Source organism: Larimichthys crocea, chromosome VI (genome assembly GCF_000972845.2).
Source record: "Larimichthys crocea isolate SSNF chromosome VI, L_crocea_2.0, whole genome shotgun sequence".
Classification (NCBI taxonomy): Eukaryota; Metazoa; Chordata; class Actinopteri; family Sciaenidae; genus Larimichthys; species Larimichthys crocea.
Window position 1 is genome coordinate 25,644,854 of NC_040016.1, and position 20,182 is coordinate 25,665,035.

The 20,182-nt window shown below is 48.3% G+C and overlaps 3 protein-coding genes across 3 annotated transcripts in view; all 3 read right to left on the reverse strand.

The window, feature by feature from the left end:
* Positions 1-200: 200 nt before the first annotated feature.
* On the reverse strand, positions 201-10,804 carry pcif1 (phosphorylated CTD interacting factor 1). Its single transcript, XM_027279485.1, has 17 exons — positions 10,413-10,804; positions 9,125-9,306; positions 8,998-9,048; positions 8,865-8,878; positions 7,671-7,883; positions 7,457-7,590; positions 7,223-7,377; positions 6,962-7,109; positions 6,797-6,880; positions 6,608-6,707; positions 6,370-6,529; positions 3,237-3,406; positions 2,970-3,056; positions 2,699-2,883; positions 2,490-2,583; positions 2,209-2,384; positions 201-2,134 (listed from the first exon to the last, which is right to left on the reverse strand). The coding sequence occupies exons 2-17, from the start codon at positions 9,249-9,251 to the stop codon at positions 1,798-1,800; spliced, it is 2,235 nt and encodes a 744-aa protein (XP_027135286.1). The 5' UTR covers positions 9,252-9,306; positions 10,413-10,804; the 3' UTR covers positions 201-1,797.
* Positions 10,805-11,074: 270 nt separating this feature from the next.
* On the reverse strand, positions 11,075-15,300 carry LOC104933140 (haloacid dehalogenase-like hydrolase domain-containing 5). The gene is made up of 9 exons (XM_019265228.2): positions 14,794-15,300; positions 13,515-13,706; positions 13,257-13,369; positions 13,051-13,144; positions 12,814-12,844; positions 12,502-12,676; positions 12,256-12,432; positions 11,936-12,113; positions 11,075-11,731 (listed from the first exon to the last, which is right to left on the reverse strand). Exons 1-9 carry the CDS (start codon positions 14,848-14,850, stop codon positions 11,552-11,554), a joined length of 1,197 nt encoding a protein of 398 aa, XP_019120773.1. The 5' UTR covers positions 14,851-15,300; the 3' UTR covers positions 11,075-11,551.
* A 2,817-nt stretch (positions 15,301-18,117) lies between these two features.
* The window catches only part of isy1 (ISY1 splicing factor homolog), a 7,299-nt gene continuing 5,234 nt past the window's right edge, over positions 18,118-20,182 (reverse strand). Inside the window, exons 7-11 of the mRNA XM_019265243.2 lie at positions 19,959-20,076; positions 19,747-19,869; positions 18,756-18,862; positions 18,462-18,554; positions 18,118-18,306 (exon numbers count right to left, since the gene is read on the reverse strand). Coding sequence (XP_019120788.2) covers positions 18,199-18,306; positions 18,462-18,554; positions 18,756-18,862; positions 19,747-19,869; positions 19,959-20,076 — 549 coding nt within the window. The 3' untranslated portion in view covers positions 18,118-18,198. The remainder of the gene's footprint in view (positions 18,307-18,461; positions 18,555-18,755; positions 18,863-19,746; positions 19,870-19,958; positions 20,077-20,182) is intronic.

Below are 20,182 nucleotides of genomic sequence, written 5' to 3' on the forward strand. Positions count from 1 at the left end.
AAAAACTTCTTACTGAACGTTAATCTGACGTTTCATAAAAGGTTTCATATTTTTATTAATTCAACTTACCTGATGTTTGACTTTAATGTTCTTATTCCAATATCATGATGACATTAAACTAATGTTGAGAAACGTCTGGAGAACGTTGACAGAACACTCATTGGACAGTGGAACATGTGACAGAGACAGACAGACGTGACTGGTTGGATATATTTTTACTGGGAGGTGAAGTTGCAGTTTGTCTGCAGGCAGATAAAGAACAGACTGTATTTACATTCTCCAGCTGTGAGGACCCCGCCGCCATCAAAGACGTTTTTTAAAAAAGTATCTGGTTTGATCAAACGTGAAGACGTCATCTTCAAGTGTGAAACTAATCTTTACGTCGTCGTCATGAAACTTTCTTCATGTCAAGATAATTAAAAATATAAACTGTCATCAGATTAATAAAGTTAAGAGTCGAGTTCCGGTCAGTTGGTCTCGTGTCCTCTGATTTAAACTCGTTTGTCTCTTTGGTGGCGGAACGCCGCGATTTAAAGGAACAGTCACGTTAGCCTAGCTTAGCACAAAGACTGGTAGCAGAGGGAAATTGCTAGCATCGCTCCATCTAAGACAGAATCACGTTCCCACAACGTTACACCAACGTTACACCAAATGAGGACTGCTCCTTTAAAACAAACGTCATGTTGAACAAACGCTTGGCGAGAAGCTCAGCAGCGCCAAAGACTCGGCCTGAAAATACACTGAGGAACACGAACACCAGAACCAGAGTCCGGGAGAGTCCAGAAGAGTCCGGGAGAGTCCAGAAGAGTCCGGGAGAGTCCAGAAGAATCCGGGAGAGTTAATGTACAACAAAACGTGAGAATGAAGTGAAAGAAAGAAACAAGAAGAATGAGAGAGGGTCAGGGGAGGGGGGTCAGGGGAGGGGGGTCAGGTGGAGGTTCTGGCGCTGACTCGTGAACAGACAATAGGTTCTCTTCATAACACTTTGGTTTAGTTTAAACAAACTACAGAAACACAAAACAAACGTTGTTTAAACGTTAAATTAACTCATAGATGGAACATTGACTTCAGATCAGTTTGACTGTACACTATCTACACGGAGACGCCTGATAGGACAGCTCGTCAGCCAGTCACAGGGCAGGCAGCTAGCTGCTGGTGGGAGGAACCATGATGTCACTCCAGCAGCTCCGCCTACACACTTCCTGTCTGATCATGACATCACAGGAAGTCTGATGAGTCCCGGTTCTGACTCCGCCTCCTTCCTCCAGCGATCGTGACCTCAGGCTCTGCCTCCATATCTGCCTGACACCGATTGGCCAGGCTGTCCTGAGGGGGCGGAGCCTGGCACTGGACATCACTGGATTCTGTCCAACTCAACAAAGAAAGTCCAATAGAAACGTTAGCTGCCTTGTCGACCAATCACCAAGCCCTGTCGGTGTGGGGACCAATCAGAAGCCCTCCAGTGACCTGGAGGACCAGTGACATCACAGATGACATCACATGTTTTTATTGCTGGAGCTCCGACATGCGGCGGCTCGCTGATGAATTAAATCTTCTGTTGACTGTGCTGCTTGTTGCTAAGAAACAGGATCTGTGAAGTCAGAGCTTCGACCAATCAGAAGAGCGGATGTGAAGTGGGGGGGCAGACCAGCAGGGCGAACCAGCAACAACAGGGTTAACCCTGCTGGTGGCAGAGCGGCATTGTGGGTATGCGGACAGGATGTGCTACAGGTGCTGGTGAGGACGAGACGACGGTCAGAACAAAGGAACTCTGGGAAATACTACAGGCCCCGCCCACTACACAGCAGCCATCTTGTCTCGAGGACTGCTGCTGCTGCTGCTACTGCTACTGCTGCTGCTGTTGTTGTTGTTGTTGTTGTCGTTGTCATGGCCACCAGGTGACATCACGGCGCTCTGTGGCCTATCACAGGGCTTGGGGGTGGAGTCTCTGTCTCCGGGAGTGATGTGGGCGGGGCCAGGAGAGGACAAGGAAGAGGGGTTGGAGGGGGACGGGCGATATGCCGCCGTCAGCTCAGCCAGACGCTCTGGAGTCGGAGCCCACTTCGCAAAACCGGCGTCGTTCTGAAGGAAAAGTACTGCAGTACCATGTACCGCCCGGTAGTACATCTCATCCCTGAAAACACACAGATACAGAGTAATGAGTACTGTACAAGTACTGAGAGTACATTATCAGTGCAGTAGAAGTACCTCTTGCAGATGTGTTGGCTCCCAGACCGATACTCATGCTCGAAGGCCGTGACGCTCAGCTGGTGACGGAGGAAGCGACTTCCCTCCATGCGGGTCAGAGCCGGAGTCACCGGGTCACGCCACTCAGGGACGAAGACGATGAAGGACAGAGGCTCCGAGGACTGATCCAACAACTCCTGCAAGACCAGAACAGGCTGCTTCTGAACACTACGGCCTGCTTCTGAACACTACGGCCTGCTTCTGAACACTACGGCCTGCTTCTGAACCAAAACAGCACTGACCTCAAAGTGCGTCACCATGGCGTCCATCAGTTCTTCACAGAATGGAGGGTTGGCTTCAAAGGAACCGCTGACCGGACAGAAAGACAGGAACGGGCTGGACACAAAGACACAGTGAAAATACTGCAGTACAGACAGGTAAACAGACTCAGTGTAGAACACCTGTCTCACCCTCACAGGTAAACAGACTCAGTGCGGAACACCTGTCTCACCCTCTGGATCCAAAGAAGCCGTCGATGTCAGGGAAGGCGGAGCTAAACTGTTTGAAGTAACAGTTGAGCGGTGAAGCAAAACACTCGAAGGAAACTCCGAACTGTCTGTTCAGCGCCTCAAACACCGACACGGGCAGCGCCCCCTGCAGGCCTGTCCCCTCGTTAGCCCCGCTGCCAAACATCACCTGCACACACACACACGGCTCATTAATTCACCAATTACCAGGTGAGGCCAGATAAACGCTGATTAGTTAACAGAAGGTCAGCTGACCTGATATCTCTTGAGGAGGCACCAAACTCTGGAGAGGAACTTCTCAAAGCGAGGATCGTCTATACAGCTGTACCTGTACAACAACTCCTGATAGACAGGTGAACAAACAGACAGGTGATCAGACAGACAGATCATCACAGGATATAGTTTGAAACAGGCCTTTCTTTTTAACTTCCTGTTTAGGCTTTTATTGTGACTGTCATACTCTCAAATATGACTAAGTACTGATGAGTACTTGCAGTCCTCCAAGTACTCGCAGGTACTGACCAGTTTGCTGAAGTGTCCTCTGTTGACTTTGACCATCTCCCCTCTGAAGCGCAGACAGGCCACGTCGTTCTCAAAGTGCAGCTCAACTCGAGGGAGTGGCGGAGATGGCAGCGCCAGACGAACCGGGTAACAGTACACCAACCGGGACTGCTGAGGGGACGCACACGCCTCTGAACACACAGACACGATACACATCAACAAACGGCACACCATAACTGTGTGTGTACCTGTGGGGGGGTCCTGCAGCAGGCTCAGGTGTGTGTGTGTGTGTGTGTGTGTGTGTGTGTGTGTGTGTTGTGTGTGGTGTGTGTGTGTGTGTGTGTGTACCTGTGGGGGGTCTGCCGAGCAGGCCTCAGTGTGTTGTTTGTGTTGTGTGTGTACCTGTGGGGGGGTCCTGCAGCAGGCTCAGGGTGTGTGGTGTGTTGTACCTGTGGGGGGTCCTGCAGCAGGCTCAGGTGTGTGTGTGTGTGTGTGTGTGTACACCTGTGGGGGGTTCCTGCAGCAGGCTCAGTGTGTGTGGGTGTGTGTGTAACTGTGGGGGGGTCATGCCAGCAGGCTCAGGAGTGTGTGTGTGTGTGTGGTGTGTGTACTGGGGGGGGTCGCCCAGCAGGCTCATCAAGGTGTGTGTGTGTGTGTGTGTGTGTGTTGTACTACCTGTGGAGGGTCTGCAGCGGCTCAGTGGTGCTGCGTGTTGTGTGTTGTACTGTGGGTGTCCTGCAGCAGGCTCACGTGTGGTGTACTGTGGAGGGTCCTGCAGCAGGCTCAGGTGTGTGTGTGTGCTGTACCTGTGGGCGTCCTGCAGCAGGCTCAGGTTGGTGTTGTGTGTGTGTTGTAACCTGTGGGGGGTCCTGCGCGGCAGGGTGGTGTGTGTGGTGTGTGTGTGTACCTGTGGAGGGGTCCTGAGCCAGGACTCAAGGTGTGTGTGTGTGGGTGTACCTGTGGGGGGTCTGAGGCAGGATCAGTGTGTGTTGTACCTGTGGAGGGGTCCTGCAGCAGGCTCAGGTGTGTGTGGTGTGTACCTGTGGGGGGTCCTGCAGCAGGTCAGGTGGTGTGTGTGTGTGTGTGTGTACCTGTGGGGGTCCTGCAGCAGGCTCAAGTGTGTGTGGTGTGTGTGTGTGTACCTGTGGGGGGGGTTCCTGCAGCAGGCTCATGTGTGTGTGTTTGTGTGTGTGGCCACTGTGTGTGTGGCTGAGAGGTACGGTGTGTGTGTGTGAAATGGGTGTGAAATGAGTGTGCTGGTGTGTGTGTACCGGTGGGGGGGTCCGGCAGCGGACAGTCAATGTGTGTGTGTACCTTGGAGGGGGTCTCTGCAAGCAGAAGGCAATCATGTTTTTGGTGTGTGTGGTACCTGTGAGGGGGTCCTGCAGAGGGTCAGCGGTGTCGAAGTGTGTGTGTGTGTTTGGAGTGTGTGACATGTTGGATGGTGTCCTGTAGCAGGCTAAGGTTGGGTGTGTGTGTATGTGTGGTTCTCTCAGAGATGGGTGTGTTGGTACTTGGGGGTCCTGCAGCGGGCTCAGGTGTGTGGATGTGTGTATGTACCTGTGGGGGGATTCCTCTCACGGGCCAGTGTGTGTTGTGTACCTGTGAGGGGTCCTGCAGTCAGCCTCACGGTGTGTGTGTGTGTGTACCTGTGGCGGGGTCCTGCAGACGGCTCAAGTGTGTGTGTTGTGTGTACTGTGGGGGGGTCCTGCAGCAGGCTCAGGTGGTGTGTGTGTGTGTGTGTGTGTGTACATGGTGGGGTCCTGCAGCAGGCCTCAGTTGTTGCTGTGTGGGTTGTGTGTGGGTGTGGGTTGATGGGTAGGTTTGTGTGGTTGTGTGTGTCTGTGTGTGGGGGTCCTTCCAGCAGGCTCAGGTGTGTTGTGTGTGTGTTGTACCCTGTGGGGGTCCGCAGCAGGCTCAAGTGTGATGTGGTGTATGGGAGGGGTTCGCAGCAGTCTCAAGTGTGTGTGTCGTGTGTGTGTGTGTCACTGTGGAGGTGTCCTGCCGCAGGCTCAAGTGGTGTGTTGTGTGTGTGTGTGTGTGTGTGTACCTTGAGGGGTTTATTGCCAGCAGTCAAGTGTGTGTGGTTGAGCGTGTGTTGGTCGTGTGTTGTGTGTGTACCTGTGGAGGGGGTCCTGCAGCAGGGCCTCAGGTGTGTGTGTGTGTGTGTGTATGTATGTACCTGTGGGGGGTCCTGCCAGCAGGCTCAAGTGTGTGTGTGTTACTGTGGAGGGTGGTAATGCAGAATGCTCCGTGTGTGTGTGGTGTACCTGTGGGGGTCGGTCTGAGCCAGCGACCTACAGCTGGTGTGTGGTCGTGTGCTGTGTGATGTACTGCTGGGGGGTTCCATGCCAGCCAGGCTCAAAGTCTGTGTGTGTGTGTGTGTTGTACCTGTGGGGGCCCGTCCTGCAGCAGGTCAAGTGTGTGTGCTAGTGTGTGTGTGTTTACACCTGTGGAGGCGGCTTCCTGGCAGGTCAAGGTGCTAGGTGTGGTGTGTGTGTGTGTTAACTGTGGGGTGGTCCTGCAGAGCCAATTGTTACTGGAGCGTCTGAAGCAGGCAGTGGTTGTGTGTGTACGGGGTTCGGCCTCACAGTGTGTGTGTGTGTGTGTGTGTGTGGCTGTTGTGTGTGTGTGTGTGGTGTGCTGTACCTTGTGGGGGGGTCCTGCAGCCAGGCCCTCAAGTGTGTGTGCGTGTTTCCTGCTTGGGTTAGGCCTGTGTGGTGGACCTGTGGGCGGTGGTCCTGCAGCAGGCCTCAGGTGTGTGTGGTGTGTGTACCTGTGGGGGGGGTCCTGCAGAGCAAGTGGTGTCTGTGCAGGGCTCCAGGCTCGTGTGTGTGTGTGTGTGTTGTACCTGTCGGGCAGGTCCTGCAGCAGGCTCAACGGTGTTGTGTGTGTGTACGTGGCTAGGGTCCTGCAGGCAGGCTCAAGTTGTGTGTGTTGTGCCTGTGTCTGCTGTGCGGGGTCCGCAGCAGCTCAGGTTTGTCGTGTGTGTGTGTGTGTACCTGTGGGGGGGTCCTGCAGCAGGCTCAAGTGTGTGTGTGTGTGTGTGTGTGTGTACCTGTGGAGGGGTCCTGCAGCAGGCTCAGGTGTGTGTGTGTGTGTGTGTGTACCTGTGGGGGGGTCCTGCAGCAGGCTCAGGTGTGTGTGTGTGTACCTGTGGGGGGGTCCTGCAGCAGGCTCAGGTGTGTGTGTCTCAGGCGCCGGCTGTACTCTGCAGACAGCTGGTAGATCTTGGAGCAGATTCCCTCCACAGAGTCTCTGGCGACAGCGGCAACGTGTGGACCGCACTGCTGCCTCAGGTGCTCCAGACGGTCCTACACACACACACACACACACACATTAGTGATCATGTGAAGACATCAGGCCAGCAGAGGTCAAAGGTCACAGGTTACCATGTAGTCCTCCTTGCTGGCGGAGTGATCTCGGCGCAGCCAGTTCATAGTGTCCTCAGCGTTCCACTTCACCACCTTCCTGCTCTCCGGACTCGCATTCCTGCACAGGTCACATGTCACAGGTTAGAGTCCACCCACCTGGTTATGTCATCAGCAGAACAAACCTGTGATTGGTCTGCTGGGACCTACCTGGAGTCGATCATCTTTTTGGCGGCTTCAGCGTATTTAAACAGCAGCTTCCGAGCTTCCTCCTTATACTTGATACGAGACAACCTGTGACAGGTCAGAGACAGCCAGGTCAGAGACAGACAGACAGGTCAGAGACAGAAAGACAGGTCAGAGACAGACAGGTACCTGATGGGAATATCGTTCATGACCTCTCTAAACATGGATGGGGAGATGATGGGGTCACAGTCGCTCGGCAGTAAGGGGTCTTGACCTTTGTCGATCACCTTCCTCTCCAGTAACCAACGATTGAACGACTCCCGGGGCGGATCAATACCTGAACAACAGACAGGTCAGAGAGAGACAGACAAGTCACAGACAGAGAACAGAGACAGACAGGCAGAGATATAGTCAGGTGTGGTGTGAACCTCCCTCTCAGGTGTGGCGTACCTTCTCTCTGGTGGCACAGTTCGTGGTAGTGTTGCCTCAGTTTGGTGACCAGCTGAGCCCTCTGCAGCTCGATCTCAGGGTGGGGGGGCAGGTGGTTGGCAGGAGGGTGTTCTCTGATCACAGCATTGGTCTGGATGTCCAAGTCCCAGTAGATCCTGAAAACAGGAAGTCCATGAGCACAGCACCTTGACCAACGAGCTAACATGCTTGGAGGGGCCGGGCATCGGTACTCACACGGCTGGCCTGTACGGAGCAGGGGCGGGGCTCGGGGTAGTGGGCGTGGTCATTTGGGCCTGTTTGTCATCAGGGGCAGAGCTCCAGGGTTTGACTCCTGGCGTGCTGGGAGAGATGGGTGTGGTGGGCTCCACCTGGAAACAAACAGAGGACTCAGTTACCCAAGATTCACTGCACAGGCTCTGACATCACATGACCAGGTGTGTGTCTTTACCTTAGCTCGCTTGAAGCTGTTCTGCCCCACCCCCTGCTCCTCAGAGCCCCTCCTCTTCCTCTGACCATTCCCAAGGTTACCATCTCCACCCTCTGCTGGAGCTGCATTCAGACCTAAAGGGTCAGACTGAGAGACAGACAGGCAGTGAGAGACACACACACACACACAGACAGACAGGCAGTGAGAGACACACACACACACACAGACAGACAGACAGACAGGCAGTGAGAGACACACACACACACAGACAGACAGACAGACAGACAGACAGGCAGGCAGAGAGAGAGACACACACACACACACAGACAGACAGACAGACAGGCAGTCAGAGAGAGAGACACACACACACACACAGACAGACAGACAGACAGACAGACAGGCAGTGAGAGACACACACACAGACAGACAGACAGACAGACAGACAGGCAGTGAGAGAGAGACACACACACACACACACACACACACACACACACACAACACACACACACAGATCAGGCAGGGAGACGGAGACACACACAAGACAGGACAGGACCGGAGCCAGCAGCAAGCAGAGACAGTGCACTACTATACTGTTACTAACACTTACTGACCTTTCATCATTCTCCCATTAAAGTTTGTGGTTACTAACATCTGGGTCTGTCGTGAATCACTTACTCACGATTCGACATTCATGTGGCCCAGCACCTGGCCCTCCCACAGGCTCTGATTGGTGAATCTGTTTTTGGAATATACATGTTTCTCGAGGACAGCACTTTAGACCATCCAGCCTGGACCAGTTCATCTGAGACAGACAGACAGACAGGTGAGAGACAGACAGGTCAGAGAGAGAGACCAGCACTTAGACCATCCAGCCTGGACCAGTTCATCTGAGACAGACAGACAGACAGAACAGGTGAGAGACAGACAGGTCAGAGAGAGAGACCAGCACTTAGACCATCCAGCCTGGACCAGTTCATCTGCAGAAGACGACAGAGGTGAGAGACCGACACAGAGAGAGAGGAAGGAGAGCCAGCACTTAGGCCATCCGCCTGGACCAGTTCATCTGAGACAGACAGACAGACAGGTGAGAGACAGACAGGTCAGAGAGAGAGACCAGCACTTAGACCATCCAGCCTGGACAGTTCATCTGAGACGACAGACAGGTGTAGACGACAGACCAGGTCAGAGAGGAGGACCCGCATTAGACCATCCAGCCTGGACCAGTTCATCTGAGACAGACAGACAGACAGGTGAGAGACAGACAGGTCAGAGAGAGGAGGACCCGCACTTAGGACCATCCAGCCTGGACCAGTTCATCTGAGACAGACCAGACAGGTGAGAGACAGACAGGTCAGAGAGAGAGACCAGCATTTAGACCATCCAGCCTGGACCAGTTCATCTGAGACAGACAGACAGACAGACAGACAGGTGTACCTGGGAGTTCTGACAGACAGGTGAGAGACAGACAGGTGTACCTGGGAGTTCAGGTGGTTTGGAGGTGCTGGATGGAGAAAGGGGCGGTCCCTGGGAGGAGGCGGGGACAGAAGGAGATGGCATCATGGCCGCCTCCCCCTTCACCGATCCCTGGCTGTCATTGGACATCTCAGCTGCTCGTCAGAATGACATCGACCTGCCCAGACAGGAAGACTCACTTTACCTTTCAAAATAAAACAAAGAATCAAACATGTTATATTTTATTTTTGAATGATTCTTTAAAGTCTCAGTTAGCTTTAGCATAACCACTCGCTACAGTAGCTTAACGCTAATTAGCTGCTGCTAACTGAATCTGCCGTTAGTATGCTAACAGAACCGGGCTCAGCAGCCGGACCGGGCTGGAGCACAGATGGGTCAGTACCGAGGTGACTTTTAGACTTCATGATGGAAACATTGATCAGCAGCAGGAGAGCTAAAGCTAACACAGCTAACAGTGAGGATCCAGTGCTAATGTAGCTAACTGCTAACATCAGCTGTTTGAGGACCAGAACCGGAACCAGAACCGGACCGTTGATGATTCGTTGAGTAATGACGTCATGTTTTCACTGACGTGTGAGAAGTTTGATCGATCATTGGCTTATTTCAAAGTAAAATATGTTTGATGTCAGTCTGTGACGTCAGCTCGGTTAATTAAGATCAAAGTGATCGATCTGAGATTGGATGTGATCATAGTGATCGATGAGCCGCAGACAGCAGCCTGTCTGTCTGTCGGTGTTTAATTAAAGATAATTTAATTAATCTGATCTTTTCTTTCTCATACGCAGAAACAAGCGCCATGGTTACACGCATGCGCACAGCAGGCTTTCCAAACAAACACGGAGGAGGAGGAGAGGGGGGAGGAGGAGGAGAGGGGGGAGGAGGACAAAAAGCTGCGGCTGCTCCTCCGGAGCCCGGGCTGAACACACAGAGCCCGCGGTGGTCGGTACCTGTCCACAGCGGGGCCGAACCGGGTTAAAGTGCTTTAAAAACAACGGCAGGGAGCCGCTACCGCCACTAACGGTCATTAACGGTCATTAACGGCCACCAACGGCCATTTCGCGCCGCGCGCGCGCTCCCTGCTCAGAGCGACAGCTGCTGTTTGGGCGCCACTGCTCAGACAAGATGGCGGACACGCCCCTGCCACAGCGCCGAGCGTCCTGCACGTTATTTCTGCCCTTTACTCCGAACCGAGCCGCCCTGTGCGGACTCAGTCTGTTTCATCTGAAGGCGGGAACCTTCCGCCGCGTGTCGGTGCCGTCGGAGCGGCTCTGTGGGGCCGCCCGCCCTTACCTTGTTCGGTTAAGTTGCGGAGAGTCGCGGGTTTTGTCCGTTTGTTTCGGGTCCTCCGCTCCGCTCCCTCCCCGCCTGCTCAGACATCTTTACAGGGACCCGGGATCAGCCACTGCGCAGGCGCAGCAGTTTCCACGCTTCCTGTTCCAATATGTCCTAAAGCTGCCGCCATGTTGAGCAGGTCACTCTACGGAAGCCGAGGACTGCCGCCAGCTTCGTTATTTTTATATTTAGGGTTAAATTTCCGTGTTTTCAATTCCTCTGAGCTGTTTCCACGTCCACGTTCCACTGTTATTGTGAATGATAAATAAATAATAGGTCATCAGTCATTATCTCATTATGTCCAGATAAACAAGCTCATGGAATTAAAATTCTTTAATAATAATAAATTATTTGACACCTTGTGAATGGTCTAATTATTATTCCTGCGATGTGATGATCAAGGTTTCAGATAAAATAAACATTTATCAGTTAAGGAGCTGAGGAAGATCATGTGATCTGGTCGAAAGCTCCAATACAACTTTAAATAATTAAAAAACTAAATTAAATTTAAATATTAAATGTATTAGTTGTTTAGGTTTCTGTGAGTGCTCATAAAACATATAATGACACTTTAATCAACACAGACTTTAACCTAATAAACAAGTTGATTTTAAAGAGAATTCTTTATTGATTTTTTTTAAGACATTTTGTTGTTTTTCTTCTTCAGCTGTTTTTGAACCTGAAGTCAAACTGATGTGACAGATTCAATAATCAGAGCACCAATGAATATTAATGAGACCTGACAATCATTATTATTACTTAATAAAGGGCCATAGAAGGTTCAAGAGTTAAAGACAACAAAGCTAATCTGTTAACATCAGCTGACACATGGAGTTATGTAAACATTGAAACGATTTCAGCAACAAATAAAAACAAACAAACTGAAATAAACGTGTTCATGATGACGCATGACGATCAGCTGTTCTGTTACCTAATTGACTTTTATTTTTAGAGATTTTCAGTTTGTCGTGGTGCGATGATGTCAGCGCTTGTTCACATTTTGGCGTGTCTGTCCATTCGTACATGTGTGTCCGTTCACGTGAAGTAGACTTTCATCCTGTCTGTGTTCTGGATCCTGTGAGTCTGGTTCTGATGGTTCAGCTCTCCTGCTGCAGCAGCAGGTCAACGGCGGCCTCCACGTCCTCCACCACGTGACCTGGCTCTACCAGGTTTGGCTCCAGGACCATGTCTCTGTGACCGTTGAACAACATCTCTGTGACTGCACTGCTCTGGTCGCTTGGCAACGGGGAGCGAGGGTTATAGACACCTGTGCACACCTGAGGACAGGTAGGACAGGTGTGAATAACTTTGTTAATCATTTGATTATTTTATAACAAAAACAAAATGTCATAAGGACTTTGAGAATATCACTGATTTATTTATTTTATCTTTTAAACTGTCAAACATTCATGAATTACTCCTGTCAAGACTATGTGATGTCACTGTCACTGTTAGTACTGATAGGTCATAACAAAAAGTACCAGTATGGAGTGACACTGAGCAGCAGTAGACACCAGCTCCTCCTCCACCATAGCCATTGTCACATGACTCCCTGTTCCCTGGGCAACAAGTTTCTTAGTGGTCGTCATGGTAGTCTGTTGTTGAGCCAGGTAATGGTTGTACAGGTTAGCACCGTAGATATCCGTCATTAGGTTGTCACTAGCCAACAAGATGGAGACAGTTTGGTTATCCCACAGTGTAGACGGTGTTATGGACAGTTTGATTACCCCACAGAGTAGACGGTGTTATGGACAGTTTGGTTACCCCACAGTGTAGACGGTGTTACGGACAATTTGGTTACCCCACAGCATAGATGGTGGTTAGCTTGCGGTCGTGGTTCTGCTGCCTCAGCAGGTGCTCGGCGTACTGGTACGTGAGTAGACTGGGTTTTCCTAGCAACGCCTGGTACTGGAGCTCTCGACCTGTCAGCTTCCTGTAGACCGACTCCAGACACAGCAGGAACATCCCGTGACCAAACCTACAGCAACATGGCGGGGTCAAAACTCAACATAATGTATGTCTGACTTCCTGTGGAGTGTTGGTTTACCGTGGTGACGGGGCCTCTGCCATCCACATCAGGTCCATGTTACAGGCAAGCACAGGGAGCTGAGCCGTCAGCTGAGGATCGTACACACTACCAGGACTCCCATTGGTCAGGAGCACATCAATCAGCAGCTGCAGGTTGGTCTCCCACCTGACTGGCTCTCCGAACAAGATGATGGCTACAGCAACATAGGAAGTCAGTGCGAAAAAGTCCAGACTAAAATAAGAGTGGGGTAACATATTAACATATTTAACATATTAAACATGTTTAACATATACAAGGTAAACATGTAACATGTAAGTTGTAAGATGTTACCTTGTATTTTGGGGAGAATCTCCAGAGATGACTGAAACAAAATACATAAAATAAATACAATACATAAAATAAATACAATACATGAAATAAATACAAACGTGTCTGTGAATAAAACATGTTGACCTGCTCACGTGATTCATTAGAAATATGTGAAGCTTCAAACAGACAGATACCTGTCCACTCAAACATGTTTATGCACTGACTTCCTGATGTCACCAGTCCAGGTGCAGGACTTACAGGTAATCTCGGTCTCCTGCTGTGGTCCACCATGTCCAACAGGGGGTGATGTTCTCTGAGCTGCTCGACACTTATGACGTTCCTGAAGCCCAGACTGACGCTGCACTCAGGACTCAAACACTGTCTCTGAATACTACATTACCCATGAGCCTCAGCTGCTGTCACTGTGGAGAAGCAACCAGTCAGAGGTCAGAGGTGAAGGATACGTGTTGGCGATGTCCGTCACTGGTCCCTGTCCAGACACCAGGACGCATTTATCATGGAAAGTCTTCAACAGCTGCAAAGGACTATGGGAAAGAACGACCTGCTCCGGGGCGATCTACAGAGAGAGAGGGGTCACATGACTGAGTTTATCCAATCACAGCAAAACAAATCTTATTATCTAACATGAACAGATGATGATGTTCACAGTGCTCATCACTATCCCTCCTGTCAGCTCAGATCCTCCCTCCTGTCTGTCCTACCTGGACCTCCAGCAGGTGAGACAGCTGTTGTGCCTTGTGATGTCTCTGACAGCTTCCTGCGTTAGTGACGAACACGACAGGAAACAGGAAGTTGTTGTTTCGGTCCAGAAGTTTCTGAAACGCTCGACGAGCTGCCGGAATCACCGAACCGCCACGAATGAGGACGCCATCCACATCGAAGAGGATGCCTGCCTGACAGACAGGTCAGAGAGAGAGAGAGACAGGTCAGAGAGAGAGAGAGACAGGTCAGAGACAGACAGGTCAGAGAAAGAGACAGGTCAGAGAGAGAGAGACAGGCCAGAGACAGACAGGTTAGAGAGAGGCAGATCAGAGAGACAGATGGGTCAATGAGAGAGACAGGTCAGAGAGAGAGAGATCAGAGAGAGAGAGACAGGCCAGAGACAGACAGGTCAGAGAGAGGGAGACAGGCCAGAGACAGACAGGTTAAAGAGAGAGAGACAGGTCGAGACAGACAGGTCAGAGAGAGAGAGACAGGCCAGAGACAGACAGGTTAGAGAAAGAGAGACAGATCAGAGAGAGAGACAGGTCAGAGAGAGAGAGAGACAGGTCAGAGAAAGAGACAGGTCAGAGAGAGACAGATCAGAGAGAGAGACAGGTCAGAGACAGACGTGTCAGAGAGAGAGACAAATCAGAGAGAGAGACAGGTCAGAGAGAGGCAGATCAGAGAGACAGATGGGTCAATGAGAGAGACAGGTCAGAGAGACAGACAGGTCAGAGACAGACAGGTCAGAGAGAGAGAGACAGGCCAGTGACAGACAGGTTAGAGAGAGAGACATGTCAGAGACAGACAGGTCAGAGAGAGAGAGACAGGTCAGAGACAGATGGGTCAATGAAAGAGACAGGTCAAAGAGACAGATGGGTCAATGAGAGAGACAGGTCAGAGACAGATAGGTCAGAGACAGATAGGTCAGAGAAAGAGACAGGTCAAAGAAAAAGACAGGTCAGAGACAGACAGGTCAGAGACAGACAGGTCAGAGGCAGACAGGTCAGAGACAGATAGGTCAGAGAGAGATAGGTCAGAGAGAAAGAGACAGGCCAAAGAAAAAGACAGGTCGGAGAGAGAGAGAGACAGATCAAAGAATAAGACAGGTCAGAGAGGGACAGGTTAGAGAGAGACAGATAGGTCAGAGAAAGAGACAGGTCAGAGAAAGAGACAGGTCAGAGACAGATAGGTCAGAGAAAGAGACAGGTCAGAGAGAAAGGTCAGTGAGAACTCATAAAGAAGGTGAGTACCTGTCTCTCTCTCTCTCACACTGACCTGTCTGCTGCTCGACATGGACCTGACCGTCTGCTGCAGGAAGCCGCGACACCACATGATGCCTGTCTGTCTGTCAGAGACCAGCTGTCTGCTGCTCCTTTATACTGACACAGCTGTGATGTCATTGGGGGAAGGAGCTGCAACATCACAGACTGTCTCTGTGTCTAAACTCCAGACTCTAAACACCGAGCCAGGGACCAGGACCAGGACCAGGACCAGGAGCAGGACCAGAAGCAGGACTGGGGCCGGGAGCAGGACCAGGACCGGGACCGGGACCGGGACCAGGACATTGGTTGATTTTTGGTTGATGATCCTGCAATGTTTCAAACTCATCGTTTAAATAAAGTTCTTCATGTTCTTCTGTCACCACGACAACACACACACACACACACACACACACACACACACACACACACACACCCTCTCTCTCTCTGATTAAATGTGGCTGACAGTTCTCCTCACATGACATCACATGCAGCGTTCAGCCACTAATCAGCCAATCACATGCTGCAGAATGCTGCCACCAATCAACCAATCAGCTGCCAGATTGAAACCACATGAGACACAGAGAAGAGGACAGAGACAGACAGACAGACAGACAGACAGATCATTTAATGTTTTCATTTGCTCTGTTGATATATTTTGTTTTTAAAATTCTTCTCCTTACTTACAAAGCTCTTCATGGTCAGGCACCATCATATCTAAAAGAGCTCGTAGTACCTTACTACCCCTCTAGAACACTGCGCTCTCAGGACGCTGGGTTCCTTGTGGTTCCTTGTGGTTCCTATAGTCTCCAAAAGTAGATTGGGAGCCAGAGCTTTCAGCTATCAGGCCCCTCTACTGTGGAACAAACTACCTTTCTGGGTTCAGGAGGCAGACACGGTCAACACCTTTAAGAGTAGACTGAAGACTTTCCTCTTTGATAGAGCTTATAGTTAGTGCTGGCTCAGGTCATCCCTTAGTTATGCTGCCATAGGATTAGACTTCTTATGATGCACTGGGCTCATGTTACTAACTCATCAGCTTCTCATGGATCAAGGCTGCTGCTGTGGCCCTGATGATGTCCACTACATATATTATTATTATTATTTTTATTGATATCATCATCATCATTTCTGCTGCCATATCTCCATTACAGTTTATAGTTATTTAATGATTTTCTGCTGCTGTGTCTCTCTGCCATCATTCAGTCTGTTCTCTGTTCTTCCATCACTGTTTGGTTTGGATCCACCAAACAGGACAAGAACAGACTGAAACAGACAATAAGGTCTGCAGAGAAAATGATCAGTGTCAGCCTGCCCTCTATCCAGAACCTGTACCTGTAACATCTCTGCAGACCCATCACACCCCGGACACAAACTGTTTAAACTTCTCCCCTTGAGGAGCAGCTAACACTAGACACAAAATGTCAGTCACATCACCTGTATAATATCTGTAAATTATAAATCATGTAAATATCATCACTACACTCATACTGTACAGTCTATATTTATTACTTTACATTTACAATTATAACTATTAGAGACAAAATCCATCACCTCTTGCCCTCAACAGGCATTGATCTGCATTCTGATACAGCAAGTTTGGAAACAGCTGTAAAACCTGATATGTATTTAGACTGTTTTTCTCCCATCGACCTTCATCAAATAACTTTAATCATTTCTGCAGCTAAGCCGTCAACCTGTCTCTTAGACTCCATCCCAACCAGGCTGCTCAAGGATGTTTTACCTGTAGTTAGTCATTCTTTATTGGATATGATTAATCTGTCTTTATTATCAGGATATGTACCACAGTCCTTTAAGGTAGCTGTAATTAAACCTCTTCTTAAAAAGCCCACTCTAGACCCAGAGGTCTTAGCCAACTACAGACCGATATCAAACCTTCCCTTTCTGTCTAAGATACTTGAGAAAGCTGTAGCTAATCAGCTGTGTGACTTTCTCCATAACAATAGTCTATTTGAGGATTTTCAGTCAGGATTTAGAGTGCATCATAGCACAGAGACCGCATTAGTCAAAGTTACAAATGACCTCCTAATGGCATCAGACAAAGGACTCATCTCTGTACTTGTCCTGTTAGATCTTAGTGCTGCATTTGACACCATTGACCATCAAATTCTTTTACAGAGACTGGAACATCAAATTGGCATCAAAGGAACCGCCCTAAGCTGGTTTAAATCGTATTTTTTAGATCGATCTCAGTTTGTTCACGTCAATGATGAATCCTCCATGCAGACCAAAGTTTGTCATGGAGTCCCACAAGGTTCTGTACTTGGACCACTTCTATTCAGTTTATATATGCTTCCTTTAGGGAACATTATTAGGAATCACTCTATCAACTTTCATTGTTATGCTGACGACACCCAATTATATTTATCGATCAAGCCTGATGCAACCAATCAGTTAACTAAACTCCAAGCATGCCTTAAGGATATAAAAAGTTGGATGACCTACAATTTTTTGATGTTAAATTCAGACAAAACTGAAGTTCTTGTAATTGGACCCAAACACCTCAGAAACTCTCTTTCTAGAGACTTAGTTACTTTAGATGGGATCACCCTGGCCTCCAGCTCCACTGTAAAGAATCTTGGAGTTGTTTTTGATCAGGATTTGTCCTTTAACGTCACATAAAACAAATTTCGAGGACTGCATTCTTCCACTTACGTAACATCGCCAAAATCAGAGCAATTGAGACAGCAATCTCTCTCTAAACATGGAGAAGACAAAGAAGATTGTCCACCCAGCACTCTCCACTGACCATCAACGGTGCTCCTGTGGAGAGAGTGAGCAGCACCAGCCTCTGGGCGAGAACCAGCAGACTGAGAGACAGCTTCATCCACCAGGCCATCAGGATGCTGAACTCCCTCCCAGCCACTTTTACAGTCTAAAAAACACTTGCAAACCAAATTGCACTGTGTACAGTCAACTGCTGTACACCAACTGTTTACACTGTATACATGTTTTATTTTTGATAGCCCTTACTGTTTATACTGTAAATTGTCTATAGTGCCATATTTATATTTATACTGATAATTCTGTTTATACTGTGCCATATTGCCACACTGATACTGTTGTTGATGACTGTTGTTTCTGTTTATACTGTTCATTCCACCATATTTATATTATTTATATCTTTCAGATTTGCCACTGTCTTTTCTTGGATATCTTTGAGCTTGTATATATGTCCTGTATGGCAGCATTGATAATAAAGTTGACTTAAACTTGAATACACACACACACACACACACACACACGTGTCTGTGTGTATGGGTTTGGTGAATAAAAACTGGAGAAAGAATGAGCTGAAGAAAGTTTAAATACCAAACAGTTTGAGTATAAAAAGTAGTCCATATTTATTTACATCAACAAGAGATAGGTATCAGACAGACAGGTGTGTCAGACAGACAGGTTAGAGTCCCAGCAGAGTTCTGGCTGTCTGACTCTGAGCCTGAAGAGTCTCGCTGGCATAACGCTGCAACAACTCCATCTTCTTCCTCCTCACCAGAGCCTCCTCCACCTAAGAGACAGACAGGTCAGACAGACAGATCAGAGATAGAGACAGGTCGGACAGTCAGGTCAAAGAAAGAGAGAGACAGGTCAGAAAGACAGGTCAAAGAAACAGAGAGAGAAAAGTCAGAGAGACAGGTCAGAGAGACAGGTGTTGAGTCTCACCTCTTTCTGTGAGGGTACAGGTACGTGTGCCATGAAGGAGACTCCGCCCTCCTCTGTCTCTGGCTCCTCCCGGTTCTCGTCTTCATCGTCAGGCTGCAAGCACACACAAAATAAACATACCTAGTTGACAAGAAGTTACACAGACAGCTCCGCCCACCAACACGCAGGCCGCCAGCTGTCAATCAAATATCTATTTTTTAACCTCAACTAAAACTAAGCTTGAGTTCTATAGAGCCCTGGAAAACCCTGGAAAATCCTTGAGAAGCCTTAGAAAGTGAAGGAAGAGTTCACCACCTCGTTGTGGACAGCGTAGATGCTCTCCTCCTCCTCCTCCTCCTCCTTTTCTCCGGACAGACGAGACTCTCTCTCTGTTCTCCACCTCTGCACCGCCTCCAACACAGCTGTACAGAACACACAGAGAACACACTATTAGTGAACTGACTCGTGCTGCACAGTGTGTCAATCAGATTTATGAAAATGTAATAATCTGTTGGATTATGAAACATTATAAATAATCTGTTGGATTATGAAACATTATAAATAATCTGTTGGATTATGAAACATTATAAATAATCTGTTGGATTATGAAACATTATAAATAATCTGTTGGATTATGAAACATTATAAATAATCTGTTGGATTATGAAACATTATAAATAATCTGTTGGATTATGAAACATTATAAATAATCTGTTGGATTATGAAACATTATAAATAATCTGTTGGATTATGAAACATTATAAATAATCTGTTGGATTATGAAACATTATAAATAATCTGTTGGATTATGAAACATAAATAATCTGTTGGATTATGAAACATTATAAATAATCTGTTGGATTATGAAACATTATAAATAATCTGTTGGATTATGAAACATTATAAATAATCTGTTGGATTATGAAACATTATAAATAATCTGTTGGATTATGAAACATTATAAATAATCTGTTGGATTATGAAACATTATAAATAATCTGTTGGATTATGAAACATTATAAATAATCTGTTGGATTATGAAACATTATAAATAATCTGTTGGATTATGAAACATTATAAATAATCTGTTGGATTATGAAACATTATAAATAATCTGTTGGATTATGAAACATTATAAATAATCTGTTGGATTATGAAACATAAATAATCTGTTGGATTATGAAACATTATAAATAATCTGTTGGATTATGAAACATAAATGTGTTGGATTATGAAACATAAATAATCTGTTGGATTATGAAACATAAATAATCTGTTGGATTATGAAACATTATAAATAATCTACCTTGTTTCTCGTATTGTGCCTCCAGGGGAAGCAGCACACCGTCGTCTTCGTCTCTGTATCCGTAGTACTCTGCATCCACCTCCTTCATCAGCTCCGCCCTTGTCTTCCTCAGCACAGGGGCAGCTGGGAGTCACATGATCGGTGAGGACCAGTCAGACAATGGTACAGTGATGATGGTTTGATGTGAAAGGAAGTAAAGACTGTTTACGTACGCTCCTTCTCAAACAGCTCTCGGACTCCGGGCAGGTCTCTGGCTGCTCCAAAGTATTTATAGCCTCGATTTCCTGGAACCTCCTTCCCCTCGTGGTCCAACATCTTCGGCCCGACACGCTGCAACACAGGCACGCTGATAACTGACTGATCATCTTACACAATACAAAAACATTAGAGGCTGAGGTGTCATTTTGCTCAGTTGGTACAGCATCCCCCGATGTTC

What these genes read in the sequence shown, in the direction of transcription:
- pcif1 (XM_027279485.1), bottom strand. Translation starts at nt 9,251, where the DNA reads ATGTCCAATGACAGCCAGGGATCGGTGAAGGGGGAGGCGGCCATGATG. An exon ending in ACAGCTTCAAGCGAGCTAAG is followed by an intron (nt 7,591 to 7,670) that starts GTAAAGACACAC and finishes GTTTGTTTCCAG; the next exon opens with GTGGAGCCCACCACACCCAT. An exon ending in ATGAACGATATTCCCATCAG is followed by an intron (nt 6,881 to 6,961) that starts GTACCTGTCTGT and finishes GACCTGTCACAG; the next exon opens with GTTGTCTCGTATCAAGTATA.
- LOC104933140 (XM_019265228.2), bottom strand. Translation starts at nt 14,850, where the DNA reads ATGTGGTGTCGCGGCTTCCTGCAGCAGACGGTCAGGTCCATGTCGAGC. An exon ending in CCATGTCGAGCAGCAGACAG is followed by an intron (nt 13,707 to 14,793) that starts GTCAGTGTGAGA and finishes CCTGTCTGTCAG; the next exon opens with GCAGGCATCCTCTTCGATGT. An exon ending in CTCACCTGCTGGAGGTCCAG is followed by an intron (nt 13,370 to 13,514) that starts GTAGGACAGACA and finishes CTCTCTCTGTAG; the next exon opens with ATCGCCCCGGAGCAGGTCGT.